Raw genomic sequence first — 19,061 nt, 5'->3', positions numbered from 1 at the left:
GTGGAGGATGGCCCAAATGCTTGGGCCCTGCACCCCATGGGAGACCAGGAGAAGCACCTGGCTCCTGCCTTTGGATCAGCGCGGTACGCCGGCTGTGGCGGCCGTTGGAGGGTGAACCAACTGCAAAAGGAAGACCTTTCTCTCTGTCTCTCTCTCACTATCCACTCTGCCTGTCAAAAAAAAAAAAAAAAAAAAGTCAATGCTTAGGGCTGGCACTGTGGCGTAGTAGGTTAATCCTCCACCTGTGACACAGGCATTCCATATGGGCGCTGGTTCTAGGTCCTGGCTACTCTTCTTCCAATCCAGCTCTCTGCTGTGGCCTGGGAAAGCAATAAGAAGGCCCAAGTGTTTGGGCCCCTGCACCCATGAGGGAAACCTGGAAGAAGCTCCTGGCTTTTGATCAGCACAGCTCCAGCCATTGCAGCCATTTGGGGAGTGAACCAGCAGAAGGAAGACCTTTTTCTCTTTCTGTCATTGTCTACAACTCTACCTGTCAAATAAATAAAATCTTTAAAAGAAAAATCAATGCTCTTGGCAATTTTGAAATACACATTTTGTTAACTTACAATAGCATTTTGGGAGGAGGGATAAGTGCTAAAATCCAGGAATGAACCAAAGGCCTATGATAGCATTTTGATCTGCTGGGAGGAGCAACCTGTTGGCCTGTGGATAAAGTCCTGCCTGCTGCTATTTTTGTAAACTAAAGTTCTGTTGGAATGTCGCCAGGCTCTTTCCTTTGCTTAGTATCTGTGTCTGCCTTCATGCTATAGCACGTGGCAAAGTTGAGTACTCAGAATAAATCTTAATAGAAAAAAAATGTTCTCAATTGCTCTAGACACCTGAGAGGCTTTCTTATTGTATGGAAGCAATTGTGTTCAACTGTTTTTATTTGGTCAAAAAATGGAAATCTGCATACTTTACGTGGGCATAGCACCATGCATAGATTATCATAACGTTTCTATGCAAGACCCATGGACAGGGAAGCTGGCAGGTGAGATTAGGAAGAGTGGGTGGATGGGGCTGGCACTGTGATGTAGTGGGCTAAGGCTCCGTAGACAGCACCGTAGACATCCCATGTGGGCACTGGTTCTAGTACCAGCTGTTCCTCTTCCTATCTAGCTCTCTGTTATGGCCTGGGAAAGCAGTAGATGACCCAAGTGCTTGGGCCCCTGCACCCATGCAGGAGATCTGGAGGAAGCTCCTGGCTTCAGGTCAGCCCAGCTCCAGCCGTTGTGGCCATCTGGGGAGTAAACCAGGGGTTGGAAGACTTCATATTTGTAACTCTAGCTCTCAATCTTTTTTTTTTTTTTTTTTTTTTTTTAAAGTGGCAGGCTGAGGATCTGGGCTGCCTGTGTTCAAACTTTCCATGGATCTGTTAACCTTAATAGTCATTGTGATTGGCACACCTTGTTTTCCTCATCTGTTAAATGAGAGTGATAATAAAATAGCCCACATGAGACGGTTGGAGAGTGAAATGAAATATTGAATGTGCTAAGTGCTCAGTACTTTAGTTATTATCACAATCTAAAGGTGTGTAAGTTCTTCCTATCTTCGTTATTTCCCAAAACTTCAATTGTAAAATTGTTTATGGTGAATTGGGTACATTTTTCTTACCATAAAACTATTTTACATGAAGGATTGGTAAGCCCATAAAAATCTAATTTCCACTGAGTGTAGCTGAACAAATTATTTATTTAATGGTTCTTGGAATGTAGACTCAATTTACTACATTATTTTTAAGATTTATTTATTTGAAAGTCAGAGTTAGAGAGAGGCAAAGACAGAGATCCTCCATCCACTGGCTTACTCCCCAAATGGCCGCAATGGCCGGAGCTGTGCTGATTTGAAGCCAGGAGCCAGGTGCTTCTTCCTGGTCTCCCACATGGGTGCAGGGGCCCAAGCATTTGAGCCATTTTCTTCTGCTTTCCCAGTCCACAGCAGAGAGCTGGATTGGAAGTGGAGCAGCCTGGACTCGAACTGGTGCCCATCTGGGATGCTGGTGCTGCAGGCAGTGGCTTTACCTGCTATGCTATGGTGCTGGCCCCATTACTACATTATATATGTGACATGTGGTTTTTGATAAGCTGGGAAAGAGAAGAAGAAAATGTCAGTGGCTAGTCTTTGGTTGTCCTGGTCCACCTCTCTATCCTCCAAAATGACCATTTTACCATCAGAACACCAGAAGGCGGTGTCTTGGGGATTTTTTCTAACAGTCGAAAATTACAAGATCCCTTAAGGCATTAACTATTCATTTTAGATGGTTTCTAATGTGTTCAAGCATCAAGGAGAATCCTACCTTCATCACCATCCCATTCCTCAGGCTCAGGGTCTGTTAACCTCTCAGTGTCAACTTTTCTCTTGAACCATCTACATACATGTGTAGGGACCTCAAAGTTGGTGAAATAATTGAGTGGCAAGATATGTTTATTTTGGTACAGAAAATTTTAAATCCTATGGTAGTACATATTTTGAAAAACTACGTGTGAACTTAAAATTTTTTTTGTTGTACTAGAATAAATTTTAATTGTATTTTCCATGAGCTTTGAGGTATCCTCATGTGTGTGCTTTCTTGTTGTCAGTGTTAACAACAGTGGCATCATCTTGCGTCATGTGTTTCTTGGGTGCCTGCCTTTCTTGGCATGGCGTGTGATTTTGTGTTCAGTGAAAATGTGTTGACTGTCAAGACTTTTTCAATTCAGACAACAGAATTTTTAAATGACTCACACATAGGGGGCTGATTCCATGCCTTTGAATTAATGCCTGTGAATCAATGACTGACTAATTCTCTGTTCTATCAAGGAAATGAGTTCCTTGTCCACTAATGACTGCATGTGTTGGAAATCTCTACCCACTCAATATGTGACAAGTCCGGCGTGAATGTGCTTCCTCTCAGTAGCACAGAGCGGCTCTCAGCTCTAAGGAAGCTTCGGGCTCTGATGGATGTTTCTGTAGCCATTCTGAGGGTTTGGCTGCAAATCTTTTCCTCCCCTAAGTGAGAAAGTCCTCCTCTACCTCTTCATGTTAAGGGAATAATGTAATAGAGTAGTGAACAGTGGGGTGTTTTTCCTTCTGTATTTAGTTGTTAAAGCAAGAAGAGATTTAGTGCACTTGATGTTATAAAATATCTCATTTTACTCTTGTGCATCCATGAGCAGCACATCGTCTTGGAGGTCAGCATTTGGAACAATCGATTGTTAATGTTTTCAGGCCAAATGCACGTTGCTTTGCTCTATGGTAAGAAAAAAAAATCTACTTACAAAATGCTTACACTGTTTACCAATAAACCCTCTTTTTCTTTTTTTTTTTTTAAAGCTTTCTGTCCTTAGACCGGGAAGGTTCAGTTTGTCATCTGTTTGTGCATGTTCCTGCACTTCTTACAATTACATTCTAAAATGTACGTGGAAGGCTCTGCTGCGTTGCCTCGTGCACTTGGCCAGACAGCTCTTCTTGCCACGGGGTTGATGAAAATCGTTCCTGTACAAAGCACTCCATGCTCGTTTCAGCCAACTTTCTCCAAACTTGTTTTTACTCAAAGACCACACTCAAATGTGTTTGGCATTTTTAATCCTTGAATTAGGAGTTTAGAGTTTGAGGCCAGACCGACTGGAGCGCAAGGCGGTGAGGCTGTTCTGAGGTTTGGCCCTTGGCTGGCCAGTTCCTGTGGAGGGACCTGCATGCTGTTAGTGGAATGAACATTGGTCTGGCAGCTGGAGCCAAGGGCTCAAGTTCCAGCTCGACCCCTCACATATGTGACTCTGGGGGTGTCGCCTCACCTCCCTGCTCCACCTTAGTGATGCATCCAGGGGAATTGACTTTATCAGTGAGGATAGTTTCAGGGAATTCACTGAGTACTAAAAAAAAAATTTCTTTAAAGTTAAACTCAAGGCAAGATTTGGTCTAGTGGTGAAGACTCTGGTAAAGATATCAGAGTACCTGGGTTCAAGTGCACACCCTGTGAGACAACAGGTTGGGTTCTTGCACCCATAGGAAAAGACCTAGACCGAGTTCCCTTCCCAGCCCTGGCTGTTTCTGTCACTTGGGGAATGAAAGTGAACCAGTGAATGGAATTGACCAATCTGTCCCCAACTCAAGTAAAGAAATTTTAACAAGTACATGTTAAACCCTTAGTTTTCCTAATAAGACAATTAAAAGCAAACAGGCAGAAGTAATAAGTACCAGATTTCATAAATGTGAGAATGTTTTCAAATGAGAAAGGCAGAAAAATAAGAACAAAGGACAGCCCTTTATAGTGAATAAATTGAGCTTTATAAAAAATTTAGTGTATTATCTCTTTTTGACATCCTTGCTACAGGCCCACAGAAACTTACAAGACCCATGGACAAGCATCAGGGAATCAATCCAAACAGACCTGCTAGGTACCTGCTGTCTCTTACTCTATTAAAGAGATGGCATTAAATTTTCCCCATTTTTTCAATACCATCTTTGTATCTCCATGCACTTTTAAAATTAATCTTTGACCACACCTTCACTGCCAAAGATTGTGTGGGCAGTGATCTGAGCAACTTTTTCCAAATGCACACCTGGCTTTGACAGTGCAGAGTGGGAGAGAAAGTTGAAGGCGCTTGTCTTTCCAACCCAGCAGGAGTCCCGCACACCCAGAAAAGTAGCTGAGATCCCTACAGAGCTGCCAGATTGCAAAGGCAAAAATTGTTTATCTAAACAATCAGCCCATCCTCTCACCTGAAATAGCTAAAATAGGCTTGCTTTCTTTCAATCTAAATGAAATTCTCTTGTCTCGGTGCAGAGTAGCTTAAGTTTGTAGCTACTTAGCTTAGAAACAGGTGTAGCCCCATTACTTACTTTCAAACCATGCTTCATTATTCAGGAATTGTCCCCAAAAATACTGCCCTTGAGAACTCTGCTGGAACACATTGGGGAGCTGCCACAGTGTTCCCTCTTCATCACTGATTTGGAATGGGCCTAGAATAATCCAAAGGACAGCTTTTTTTTTTTTTTTCTATGAATGTCTCCTTAACCAGATAGACACTTAACAGAATGTGGAAAATCATCTGTTTAGTGGAAAATCAAGACTTTGAGGTACTTTTTTATGTACAAGTTATTTACAGTTTTAAAAAGGTGGTTATGTCAGGAGCTCATGTGCAGCTGAACTCCTGTTGGGTAGCCAAGAGTGTGGCGGGTGGGGAGTCAAACCTTTTGGCTGCATCTTCAGGGCAGCCCAGGCTTTGGGTACAGTGATCCTTGTTGTCTGCAGTCCAGGGTGGCACTGACCGATAAGGGAAGGAGCACCCTTGGCCGTGGAAGGGCCGTATGTGCCCAAGTTTGCTTTTTTTTTTTTTTTTTTTGACAGGCAGAGTGGACAGTGAGAGAGAGACAGAGAGAAAGGTCTTCCTTTTTTGCCGTTGGTTCACCCTCCAATGGCCACTGCGGCTGGCACACTGTGCTGATCCAATGGCAGGAGCCAGGTGCTTCTCCTGGTCTCCCATGGGGTGCAGGGCCCAAGCACTTGGGCCATCCTCCACTGCACTCCCTGGCCACAGCAGAGAGCTGGCCTGGAAGAGGGGCAACCGGGACAGAATCCGGCGCCCCGACCAGGACTAGACCCTGGTGTGCCGGCGCCACTAGGCGGAGGATTAGCCTAGTGAGCCGCGGCGCCGGCCCCAAGTTTGCTTTTACCAGGTAAAGGTGTGGATATAGAATAGACATCCTCGTCTTTGATATCAGCATGGTTCTAGCAAGCTTGCAGTTTTTAGAGATTTAGTTTAGTGTAAGAATCATTTGTTTAAAAGATTTATTTATTTGAAAGGCAGAGACGGAGGTCTTCGCTCCCCAAATGGCCTCAACAGCCGGAGCTGGGCTGATGCAAAGCCAGGAGCTTCTTCCAGGTCTCCCACACAGAAGCAGGTGCCCAAGCACTCGGGCCGTCCTCTACTGCTTTCCCAGGCCATAGTAGAGAGCTGGATCGGAAGTGGAGGAGCCGGGACTCAAACTGGCGCCTATATGGGATGCCAGCACTGCAGGCAGCAGCTTTACCCACTACGTCACAGCGCCGGCCCTGAGAATCATTCTTTAACAAGAGAATCACAACGTGGGATGAGCCTCATCGACTCCATTTTGATTAGGTCTCCACCACAAGTAAAGGACACCAGAGAAATCCACTAAGGAAGAGCGATTTTTCTAAATACAGAGTCCCAGAAGCTAAGTCGGAGGAAGGTATAGAACTGTTTGAGGCCGGCGCTGCGGCTCACTAGGCTAATCCTCCGCCTAGCGGCGCCGGCACACCGGGTTCTAGTCCTGATTGGGGTGCCGGATTCTGTCCCGGTTGCCCCTCTTCCAGGCCAGCTCTCTGCTGTGACCAGGGAGTGCAGTGGAGGATGGCCTAAGTGCTTGGGCCCTGCACCCCATGGGAGACCAGGATAAGCACCTGGCTCCTGCCATCGGATCAGCGCGGTGCGCCGGCCATGGTGGCCATCGGAGGGTGAACCAACGGCAAAGGAAGACCTTTCTCTCTGTGTCTCTCTCACTGTCCACTCTGCCTGTCAAAAAAAAAAAAAAAAAAAATCTGTTTGAGTCAGCCCTCATTCACCCTGCACGAAACCCCAGCACTGCCAGTTTAAGGCTAACAGATGAAGTATGGATGCTTGTTAAATCCGAGTGTCAAACAACGAATAACTTTTAGGTTAAAAAATACTGCTGAATACTTAAATCTGGAAAGATACCTGTACTTTAAAAAGTCTTCATTGTTTAGCTGACCTTGCGAATTAAGTAGGCATGCTGTATTTTTATTTGCTAACTCTGGCAAATAATAACTCTAGCAATAATAACACGACAATACCTGATAATTGTAGAAAGACATAGCTTGTTTATTAGCAATGTGGGCTCTGAGCCAGCTTGCCTTGGTTTGAGTTACAGGCTCTGCCAATTGCTAGCTCGGGACTTTTGAGTTCATAAAATTGCTTTGTGCTTCAGTTTCCTCTTGGTAAAGTAGCAGTAAGAAAAGTTAACAGGGTTGTTATCACGGGCTTAGCCTGGGATCAGGTAAATGCGTATGAATTCAAGTCGATTTCTCACCTTTTACTACAGCATCTTGGACATCTTTCATCTGCTTATGTTTGGCAGGCACTGGCAGAGTGAACCCATAGATGGGACTTCTCTGTCTCTCCCTGTCACTCTGCCTTTCAAAAAAATCATCCGGAAATAAAACTTCCTTAAAAAATATTGTAGCTAGAGTCTCTTGTCTTTTTAAAATTTATTTATTTGAAAGAACTACACAGAGGAGAGGCGGGGCGGGGGGGGGGGTCCTTCCAGCCGCTGGTTCACTCCCCAGATGGCCGCAACAGCCAGGAGTCAGGAGCTTCTTCTGAGTCACCCATGTGGGTGCAGGGCCCAAGGACCATAGCAGAGAGCTGGAGCAGCCAGGTCTTGAACTGGCACCCATATGGAATGCCGGCGCTTCAGGCCAGGGTGTTAACCTGCTGTGCCACAGCGGTGGCCCCAAAACTTTTTTTTTTTTGACAGAGTTAGACAGAAAGGTCTTCCCTCTGTTGGTTCACCCCCCAAATGGCTGCTATGGCCGGCATGCTGTGCCTCGCTGAAGCCAGGAGCCAAGTGCCTCCTCCTGGTCTCCCCTGCAGGTGCAGGGCCCAAGCACTTGGGCTATCCTCCACTGCCTTCCTGGGCCACAGCAGAGAGCTGGACTGGAAGAGGAGCAACCAGGACTAGAAGCCGGGTGCCGGCACCGCAGGCAGAGGATTAGCCAAGTGAGCCGTGGCGCCGGCCACCAAAACTTTTTTTAAAGAAGATACTACTAGGGGCAGACTTCTGGTTTAGCCATTGGGATGCCCACATTGAACTAATTAAGTCCAGGCTCCAGCTCCCAATTCTACCTTCCTGCTCATGCCAACCCTGGGAGACAGCAGATGTTGGTTCAAGGATCAGGGTCTCTGCCACCCACATGGGAGACCTGCATCGCATTCCTGGCTCCTGGCTCCTGGCTCCGGCCTGGCCACTCACTGTGGGTACTCTGTCAAATAAAGATGGCAACAAGAAGACACGATTTTGAGTGTGTGTTGGCCTTCTTGTCATTTGGAGAGTATTCCTGGTATTTTTTTCTTCCACAAGGGTAAGACAGTTGATTTGTTTTGCTCGTTGTCGTACCCCTGGTACCTGAAATAGTTCTGATGTGCTGTGAGCTCCCAATTCAAATCTACTTATTATTGAATGAAGAAAGAGAAATGGTTTTTGTTGTAATAAAACTTTGTACATTTGGGTGCATTAAAACGTGTTACATAAAACTTGAGGCTCGGCATAGATACAGACCTCTCCCAGAGGTTCTCTGGACTCCCCAAGCAGAAATACCTTCCTCCCATAACCCGGATCTGTGTGATTTTGCAATTTTCTCCTCTGGCTATTACCTTCTTGTTACCATTCAATTCCCCTAAGCTCCTGGAGAGCAGGATCGTTCACTCTATCTGTGTCGTCTATTTGCCGAATGACTAAATGGACGTGTGTTTAGTCTCCAAGAGAGACAGGGAAGTTCTATGGGAAAAGGACCGATCCTTTGAGAGGACTGATAACTGTTCTGTCGCTCCTTGGCACTTTCTGTTTTGTTTGCTTCCAGCTGTGCATGTCACTGGTCTTGAGAGAATGTGCTTTAATTTGTTGCAAAGAATGGCTTCTCCTGGTAGCACCTTGGTAATTAAATTCATTACTCTTCCTGAGAAGGAACAAAGCCCGAGCTAGTTAGATAATTGCTTTTGTCTTTATTTGTAATCTTTTTTAGCAAACAAGCACATGCGCTTTCTCTGTGGACAACCTTTATGAATTCTTGATGACATCTGGCTGCTTAATTTGAAAAAAGTGTATAGCCATGAAGATTAACGTTGGACCTTAACTAGGTTTAATTTCAGACATACATAGGATCCGTTTTAATCTCCGTCAACCCCTTCAAGCAGATGCCATATTTCGGGGAAAAGGAAATTGAAATGTACCAAGGAGCGGTGAGTCCCATGCCATGTGAATTACTGTACTATGTAGAGGTTTTATAATGCATACATAGTTTTGTAATTAGCAATACATTTGCATTTTATTGTAGATTATTTATTGGGGAAGCTTCAGGCAGTGATTGATTTTTAATGACATGGTGCTCTTTGGCAGGTACAGCTCCCAAAAGGCCTAGGACTGTCTCCTAGTTGAGCCTTACTTCTGTACATAATGAAGTGGGGTGTTGTACCTGCACTTTGGGGGATCTTCCTGTAGCCACAAAATTCTAAGGAATAAAAACAAGTCACAGGTTAACAAGTAGGCAAGGGTGGGGGGGTCATTCCTCCTGAATCTGAACCTTAGATTAGCTGTGGTTCTGACATGAACATGTAAAATACATCATGGATCACTTTGTTTATTAATGTCGGCCCCATCCCTATTCGGACTCGCCTCCATCGCCGTCTCTGCTGTGCAGTCAACATAGACGCTGTCGCCCCCACCAACACGTTCTGTGCCCGGGGCTGCCCCGTCTCTGCAGCTTTTTTCCTTCCCCTTCCTCCCCTTCTTTCTTTGCAGCAGAAGCACAAGCACATTCATTAATCCTGACCCCTGGAAAAGCAACAAAAGGGAGCCCACACAAATTCATCAGTTGAAGTGGAAGGCAATTTACCCAGAGCAAGAGCCCACCCCATTGTTCCCAGATGAATGGTGCCGGTTGCGGGAGCCGAAGGAGGCTGCCACGCGAGAGACCTTTGATAATGCTGCCTTTATGGGAGCCCAGCACAAGGGAGACACTGTCGGGAGCGGCCAGGCCCTTCCCTGGCGCCCTGGCCGCCAGCGGGCGCAGAGCTGGCTCGGCATCCCAGCTGACAGCCAAGGCGCCATGGATCGAAGTGCTGTGCTTGTGTGTTTCTTCCCTAGTTCTTTGAAAAGCGTCCCTTCGAGATCATTCATCTTTGAAGAGTTCTCTTTAAAGAAACATCACAGTGGTTTTTAAAAAAATGATAGATTGGTTTTTGCTGCTAACGGTAACACGAGTTCTGAAGCTAGTGTTGACTGAATGCGGTGCCCTGTGTTACACTCGCACGAATAAGAAAACAGCCCAGGATGCTGGCGGTGTGTTTGTCCCTGTTCCCTTCTCACAGAGAAGGAGACTGAAGCTCAGGGAGGTGAAGTGCTGGAATCTAAAGCTCCGGGTTGAGGTCAGATCTTAATGACTTCCAGCGTCTCAGAGGAGGGAAGGATCAGGTAGAGAAAATGCTTACCCTGGGGCTGCCGCTCTGGCGCAGCTGGTTAAAGACCCTACCTGCAGCACTGGCTTCCTGAGAGTCCCGGCTCAAACAGCGGAAGATGGCCCAAGGCCTTGGGCCCCTGCGCCCATGTGGGAGAGACCTGGAAGAAGCTCCTGGTTTCAGATCAGCTCAGTTCCAGCCGTTGTGGCCATTTGGGGAGTGACCAGCAGATGGAAGACCTATCACTCTCTCTTTACTTCTCCCTGTGACACTTTCAAATAAATTACAAAAAAAAATGCTTACTCTGATTCTCACAGGTAAGCTGAGAGATTCAGTGGGACCATAGATGGCTAAGCAACCTGAAAAGTGTAGAATAACCTGCAAAGGTCAACTGTTGCTTTGTTAAGTAACTTGGAGACCTCCTGGGAAATGACTTGGCTGTACCCTTCCATATACCTTTTGTGTATAAAATTAATTGAAAATAGATCCTAGTAAGAAATAAGAATGAGAATAGGAGAGTGGGAAGAATCATTATGTTCCTAAAGTTGTATTTATGAAAGGCATGAAATGTGTATACCTTAAATAAAAGTTTTCTGGGGAAAAAATTGAATGCAACAGTGCTGAAATGAACTGAGACAGTGAATTTACAAGGTATGGGAATGTATTTGGTTTTGTAGTCCTGCATAGCCCCGATATCCTATGAGACTAGATCACAAATGCAGGACTGTATGTTGGTGTGGTAGAATTTTTTTTCCCAATAGAATTGAAGCAAAGTGGCCTAACCAGTTTATCCCTTGAAAGAACCACACCTCCTCCCCTCTTATGGAAAATTTTGGTTTTCTCCCCCTTCCTAGACGGTCTCAGTTCTGAGGGCCTGGATTCTATAATATATATATATATATATATATTTTTTTTTTTTCTCTTGGAAAAAAGAATCAGAATTCAGGGCTCTAGTTATAATGTTAGCAGGCCACTCTTCAGACCTGTTTCCCAAGTGTCTTCAGGAACACTTAGAAATGGAATGTCATCTGCAGAGGCGTGCTTGGGCGGAAGGGTGTGGTGTGGAGGATTGAAGACGTGGGTCATGTCTGCAGGCTGAGTCACACTGTGTCTGTGGAAGAGTCCTTCCAAATTCCATCTTGGGTCTTAGCATTCTGAATTTTCATCACTGAAGGAATTTCATGGGTTCTTATGTTATGCAACCTTTGAGATGTAATTATGTGCACAGGCATCGGAATTGTACAGTACTGGATTCGTTCCTTTAAGGATTTATTTATTGATTTGGAAGGTGGAGTTACAGAGAGGGGAAGGAGTAGAGACAGAGTTATTCCATCTGCTGGTTCATTCCCCAAATGGCTGCAATGGCCAAGGCTGGGCCAGGAGCTTCATCTGGGTCTTCCATGTGGGTAGCAGGGGCCCAAGCACTTGGGCCATCTCAGGCTGCCTTCCCCAGGCGTATTAGCAGGAAACTAGATCGGAAGTGGAGCAGCTGGGACTGGAATCCATTGTGCCACAGTGCCTGCACCTGGATTTGTTTCTAAGGTCAAGAAAAGGAACGAGATAAGTTGATCTCTCTGACGGTGGTTTTATTTGTGTTTTTTGTTTTTCTAGGCACAGTATGAAAACCCACCACATATCTATGCCCTTGCGGATAACATGTACCGGAACATGATCATCGACAGAGAGAACCAGTGTGTCATCATCAGGTATGAGAAGGATGCTCACCAGGATGCCTGGAGGATGGGAGACGGGAATGTGGTTAGAGACTTCTGTCAAGGAGCAGTGATTTTTCAACAGCCACTGATGGCAGAGTGTGTGGGTAATACGTGCAAGAAGCAGGCTAGTTGTCTTCCAACTCCAACTCCTGAAAGCTGTGAGCATCCGTAGGGGTTTTTGTTCATGCTTAAGGCATGGAGGACTTAGAACTGGTGTTACCAGCCAGATCTTCCTCTGATCATCAAGGTCAAGGTTTGCCATCCTGGCCCTGGAGAAAATCATGAAACATCCTCTAACCCTTTGAGTGTACTGCGGTGCCTTTTCGTCACAAGTTTAATCATGTTTCACTGGGTTTTCAGCTGGAATCCTCCTCTCTCGGTTCTGTCCTTTCTTAGTAAGAATATAGTAGTTCATGTTTGGTATACTGTGGGGAGAGGTATACTTTGAGTTTTTGAGGACATTGTTGGTAAATTCAATCCTAGCTCCATTTCCTAATCCTTGTACCCTGATGAACTCTAGGTATTGGCAGGGTTAAAGTGCATTTAAATTTTATTTTACCATTATGAACATTTTCCAACGTAGCAAAAGTTTATGCATTCATGTTCCCATCTTTTAGAAACTAACAGTCCACATTTTGTCATAGGTATTTGTGTTTGTCTTTTATAGTTATTGCCTTATATGAATCATTTTTTAAAGTTTTCCCTGATGGCTATTCATAAACTTACACCAAATTAGAATAATGTCTTGCTGTATCTACCATCCTTTTTGTATGGCTATCAGTATGTTGCCACACCTGTCTTACTTAGTCCTCTCTCCTAACCCCACTTGATTATTTAAAGCAAATCCCAGACAGCATATCCGTTCAATCATCAGTAATCAGAATGTACCTCTAGAAGATAATTCTTTTTTTTTTTTTTTTTTTTTTTTTTTTTTTTTTGACAGGCAGAGTGGACAGTGAGAGAGAGACAGAGAGAAAGGTCTTCCTTTTCCTTTTGGTTCACCCTCCAATGGCCGCCGCGGCCGGCACGCTGCGGCCAGCGCACCGCGCTGATCCAAAGGCAGGAGCCAGGTGCTTCTCCTGGTCTCCCATGGGGTGCAGGGCCCAAGCACCTGGGCCATCCTCCACTGCACTCCCTGGCCACAGCAGAGAACTGGCCTGGAAGTGGGGCAACCGGGACAGAATCTGGCACCCCGACCGGGACTAGAACCCGGTGTGCCGGCGCTGCAAGGCGGAGGATTAGCCTAGTGAGCCACGGCGCCGGCCTGAAGATAATTCTCAACACACCCTAAACATGAACAGTTTCTTTTAATGTCATCAAATATTGGTATTCCAATTCCATGACTATCTTGAGATTTTCTTTTGTAGTTCTTCGGTTTTTATTTAGGATCCAAACAAGGCCCCCAAACAGGACCTGGTTGTTAATTTTTTATGTCTCTTAATCATTAATAATTCTCTCCTCTTTTTTTCCCCCTTGGCATTTGTTTGGTAGAGAAAAATGTCGCTGGTCTGGAAGACCTTTCTATAGTATGGCATTGGTTGCATGTATCCTGTGATATTTCCTGTATATTACAAGAGCTATGTCTCCTGTAAATTGGTAGTTATATCTAAAAGCTTGATCTCATTTGGGTTCAGGTTTTGGCAAAAATAATTTGCTGGTGATGCCATGCACTTAACACCTGTTGGTTTGTCTTTGTGTGATGTTCAAATTATCAGCGGACCCAGCCATTATAAATTTTCATTTCATAGCCATAGTTTAATTAGTGGTTGCAAAAGTTACTTTCTAATTCTGTAAATCTGTTATTCTTCATTTACTGGTTGGAGTTCATTGATTTAATCATTTTAAAATAGACTCTGTATAGGAAAGTGAGATAAAATTCCTTAGTCATTGGCATTATTTACTGTTTTTCAAAGCAGTGGGCTGTTGCCATGGCAACCCCCAAGGTAATATGTCTTTATTTTTGGTGTCATTCTAAACTAGTGAATTTCAAATGTTTTACCTGATTACTGCAGTTATTCTTTTTGGTGCTCAAATGAGCCCATCTTTGACCAGGAAGAGCCTCTTATCTTGGCTATTATAGCCTTATGACTATGACCCCAATAATCTCTGATGATTTCCTTGTTTAAGGTGTTCCAAGCTCATCTTTCACATTGCCAAACTCATCTTATCCATGTCCTGCCCAAGACCTGGAATGTGCCACTTCCCCAAGGGGTCCTGGCTCATTTTAATGATAAATGGTATTTAGAAACCACTAGTCAGGGCACTGAGAGTGCTCACTACCCTGTTAGCAGGGCTTCTGGTTCTTTTCAGAGGACAGTGCTAGGGAACGATTTTTTTTTTTTTTATTTTAAGAGAAAGTGAAACATGAGTCATACTGATATTTCCAGTTCAGTTTTTAAGATTGCCGAGTTTTATTTCTTTGATTTTTATATTAATACCCCATTTATCTTATGCTGAAATCTTGGTTCCTAATGATGTGAACACAATTATTTGTCTTACACTATGTATATATTTTAGATAGATAAAATCAATAATATGTAATGTTAATGCTTTAAAAGAACAGAACCAGTGGCAATCTGAACTACAGTCAAAATATCGGATTTTAAAACTCACTTAAAATAATCCTTTTCTGTGTCATTAACATGTCAACCTGGCCTGCAGTTAGGTTCATTTGTTTTATTTTTGAATTTTTGTGGTTTAAAAAATTTAAATTTGTCATTATTTTCTAGTTGTGTTAAACATTTACATGGCTCCAGTGTTAAAACTACAAAACAAAAACACTGAAGCATTTCAGTATAAATAGAGAACTCAAGTACTTAGAAAGTGATGAAACTTCAGCACATTTTGCCCCTGGATATTTCTACCTGCATCCCTGAAAACTGAAGACATTTTCTTACTTAGCCCCTGGACAGTTCTAATAACTGAAGAATTAATAAGAATTTTCCATATCACCTATAAGCCAGAAGACCATATTCAAATTTCTCTTAATTATTGCAAACAAGTCCTTTCCTTTCGGTTTAAGCAGATTCAGGAATGGTTGTATATGGTTGTAAATATAAAATTTATATGTTATATTTATATATATTTTAAAGATCTAATTTTTTTAAGATTTATTTATTTACTTGAAAGGCAAAGTTACAGAGGAGAGAACGGGGAGCGGGGACAGAGAGAGGGAGGGAGATCTCTTCCATCCACTTGTAAACTCCCCAAATGCTGCAACAGCCAGGGCTGGGCCAGGCTGAATTCAGGAGCTAGGAGATTTATCCACGTCTCCCATGTAGGTACAGAGGCCCAAGTGCCTGAGCCTTCTTGCACTGCTTTCCCAGGTGCATTAACAGGGAATTGGATCAGAAGTGGAGCAGCCAGGACTCAAATCAACGCCTATATGGGATGCCAGCCTCACAGGCAGCAGCTTAACCCACTACACTGCAGTGCCACCCCCTTAAATTTATTTTTATTCTGCTGTTCCTCTACTGCCACCATTTTTCCCCAATGATGTTGACATTTGAAGAGACCAAGCCATTGATCTTGGTCTCATTAGACTTATTCCTTCAGTTGGATTTTGTATAAATTGAAAGATCTAAATATTTGATTAGATGCAGGTTATACCCTTTTGGAGAGATTGCTTGGGTAATGATGAATTTGGTTGCCTGATAGAAAATATTCTTCTTTGACACAAAGTTGAAAGTCTGGCCTCTAGAGGGGTGTTTCTAACTGGAATTTAATCAGAGTCCAGGATGAGTGTTCTGATAGCGTCCCTTGTCCTTCCTCCTCCCTTTCCCTCCGCTGGGTGTGTGCTGAGATGAAAAGGAAGGAAATGGCCTTGGAGCAGCAGCTCTGCCAGGCTGGGAACCAGCCCGCTCTTGCCCAGCCCGTGTCTCCCTCTCTCAGTCCCTTTCACCTGTCCCAGCAGCAGGTCTTGTGCCCAGTTCCACGGTCCTTCTTTCTAGCTTTCAGCTGACCAAGACCGCGAGGACGTGCTCATGAGGATTTCTGCTGGGGTGGCTGCGCTTCTCATTTAGGAGGTGATAGGACAGGGAGCTGGTAGCCTTCAACTATGCAGAGTTAGGTCCAAATTCTGGTTCCGGGCAGAGCCCTGCACTGTGCAGCCCTCACTTCCATCACCAACTGCACGTTGAGGGCTCCCCAGGCTCCTTTCTGACCTGCTGGCTACAAATGCAGGTTCAGCAACTCACTGGAAAGCCCTCTACTTAGGATTACAGTCTTAAGAAAGCTGTGGGGACCGAGTCAGAACCTGGACCAGGTGTGGGAGAGTTCCACATGAAGCTTGTTGAGGTGATTTCCATGAGAAGTCACTGATGTTGTTCACTCAAATCTTCGGCGTGCAGAGTTTTTATCTGGGCTGCAGCCTCCACGGCCTGCAAGGCTGACTTATTTCCAGTGCCTCATGAAGGTTCAGGCTGATAATGCCTTCAGTCTCCAGTTCCTCTGGAGGTCAGAACTGATAGGCTGTGTTGCAACGTCTGCATCGTCAATCACATCATTAGACTGGTGGCCAAAGCCTCCAGGCAAACAGACACTCATCAAGCAGGACCTCACGGAGGTTAGAGTTCACCACCCAGTAACAGAAGGCAAAGCTCGACCTCATTAGTGGGCAGGAGCTGTGGTTTGTTTCCTTTGAGCACAGCAGGGTTCACTCGGGCCAGCTCTGTGACCCTGGGCTGCACTCCCAACAACTCTCTGGGCCTCGGTGGCTTCACCTGTAAGTGAACCGATTGATCAGATGACCTGTGAGTTCTGCTGGTTTGGAACTGTTCCAGATAACGCTGATGGGAAAGGAAGGCAAAGAGATGCTAGTCTCGGTAGAGGGGCCCAAGTGTGCAGCTGCTGCCACTGGCGAGCTGGGTACATGGCCTGCCGGGGGTTGAGTTGAATGGTGCATGCCCGAATGCATTTGTGAACAGAAAACAAACAAAACCTGTTTTGGGGGGTGCTGGAACAGAAGCCTGTTCCTGTGCTAAGGGATCCTGCCATAGCTGGGAAGACGAGGAATTTTTAGTAGCATTTAATTAGGAAATAAAAAATGAATGATGGCCTAATTTGTATGTTCTTTCAGACCTCCACCTCTTAATAGCCCTGGTGTGACTTTGTCTGAGTGACTCTGTGGATCGCTAACACAGCCCATAAAGGCAGCTTTACTAGTTTCCACCCAATCTTACTCATGTTTTCAACAACTGGCAGGATAGGCTGGCAGCTTGCTATTTCTGGACTAGAAATCAGTACACCAAATTGAATTTTAAAGAAATGAAGGAGTTGAGCTGCTTGTCGAAGCAAATCCTCCATCAAAGCCTGGGTCTTGAGTTTCGTACATCGACAAACTAGATTTGTCGAAATAGCAAGAGTTGAGCGGCCTTGAAACACTGCCTCTTGCCAACCAAATTCACCAATGACTATGAATTAGACCCTGCTTCATTATATTGTGGAGAGAATTCTGCCTGTGGATAGCTGACTGTTTGCCCTGGAACACAGCCCACGAGGGGAGCTAGATGGCCATTAGAAATCTGAATGGAGGGTTGAATTCATAGCATAGGGGGAGCTGAATTGGCTCATGTCATCTGAGCACAGCATTCACTGTGGTGATGTGAACCAGAGCAATGGTCTACTCCTCGGAGTAGTCTTTCTTGAGAAAACCCAGCGTTTTGGCCATTTATTTTTCTGCCCTGACTCCAAGTAGCTCAACCAGTCCCTGCCATCTACTACATTAACTTCTGATCAGCAATAAAGACCCAGGATGGGCCTTGGATGTTTCCCAAGTCTTCCTCAACAGCCCACTGCAGGGAGAGTGGCTTCTGTAGATGGTAGCTTCAACTCCCACGCCTTTTCATTGTAAATTTAACTTTTCAGCAGGTAAGTCCTTCTAATTCTGAATTGCATTATTAGCTTAGTGGCTATACCCATAACTAGGTTCTACCCCCAGAGAGCTATTTCAGATAATGTAGGGTGGGCACCGAGCATCAGAACCTCTTTTCGAGCTTCCTGAGTTATTCTGTTGAGAACTTGGTCTGAGGCTCTTGAAATCCTGATTTCAGGTCACTTCTTGTCTTTAGCACCATCAATCCAGGCAAGACACGCTTCTTGAGTGGCTGCTTTTCATATGTTATCTCTTTTATTCTTTCCTACCCTGGTTGTCAGCATTGATATTTTCCAAAGTTTCACTCGGAAAATAAAGCTTAAGAGAATTCCAAGATTCCAAAACTAGCAAATGGTGGAGCCTGTAATTGGACGTGGTGTCATCTGACCTCAGACCTTATACTCTTGATCTACCCCCTATTGATTGTGCCCCTCTCTGTCTCAAATTTCCCACTTTTTTGTGGAGACATTTGTAGCTGCCATATACTAGAAGACAAAGGTCAGGACATGTAGCAAAGTTAGTTATCCTGGACTTGAGTTCCAAGGATTGAGGCTTTTCTCAGAATCTGGATGCTTTTCCAAACCTAACCCTTGGTGTGATCTGGGCTGTGATGCTCTGTGCATATTCAGGAGGCTGATGACTATGCCTATCATCAATTAGAGGACAGCTGACACATAGACTGGCAATGAAGGAACACAATGCTATTGATGCGTTCATCTTCATTTCTTCCTGAGAAGTGGAGATGCATTGATGGATCAGGTCAAACCAGGGCTATTGCTATAACCTGACTGTTATCTCCTAGTATGTATGTATTTGTTTCCCTATGGCCTCTTTGTATATTATAGCCACATAGCATTTGTGCAGTACAAGGGATGATCTTCAGTTTGTGGAAAATGCAAATTATGAGAATACTGTGCATAGATTTCAAAAATTTTTTGCACCAAAATACATCTGTCTTTTAATAAGTACCCATAAGTGCAACATGATCAAGTGGAAGAGCCCTCTTTGCATGAGAGGTGGGTGATGTCTTAGTGATGACCTCTGAATGGGAATTTGGTTCATTAAGATGAGGGAATACAGAAATCTAGTATTGTGATGAGGGCGTGCCTGGGTTTTAAAGGCAGGGAGGAAATTGTTTGACAGTCAGTATGCCTGTGAAGGAAAGAAAGAGTAGATAAATGAATGTGGAGTCCGGGCAGGGCCGTAGTTACAGTAGCATCATGAACATTTGGGAGCACCTGAGGGCTGGGGGCCACCTGCAAGCTCAGTGAATGAACAACC

At 44.6% G+C, this 19,061-nt stretch overlaps 1 protein-coding gene across 2 annotated transcripts in view; it reads left to right on the top strand.

Moving 5' to 3' along the window:
* MYO1E (myosin IE) overlaps positions 1-19,061 on the top strand; it is a 226,268-nt gene that overhangs the window by 94,801 nt on the left and 112,406 nt on the right. For both annotated transcript variants that reach the window (XM_008268949.5, XM_089310487.1), the window contains exons 3-4: positions 8,889-8,978; positions 11,805-11,899. In XM_008268949.5, coding sequence (XP_008267171.2) covers positions 8,889-8,978; positions 11,805-11,899 — 185 coding nt within the window. The remainder of the gene's footprint in view (positions 1-8,888; positions 8,979-11,804; positions 11,900-19,061) is intronic.

This window comes from Oryctolagus cuniculus, chromosome 12 (genome assembly GCF_051225735.1).
Source record: "Oryctolagus cuniculus isolate XC-2025 breed Fujian yellow rabbit chromosome 12, ASM5122573v1, whole genome shotgun sequence".
Lineage (NCBI taxonomy): Eukaryota > Metazoa > Chordata > Mammalia > Lagomorpha > Leporidae > Oryctolagus > Oryctolagus cuniculus.
The sequence above is the reverse complement of the archived record's forward strand: the minus strand, read 5'-3'. Positions and strand labels throughout refer to the sequence as shown.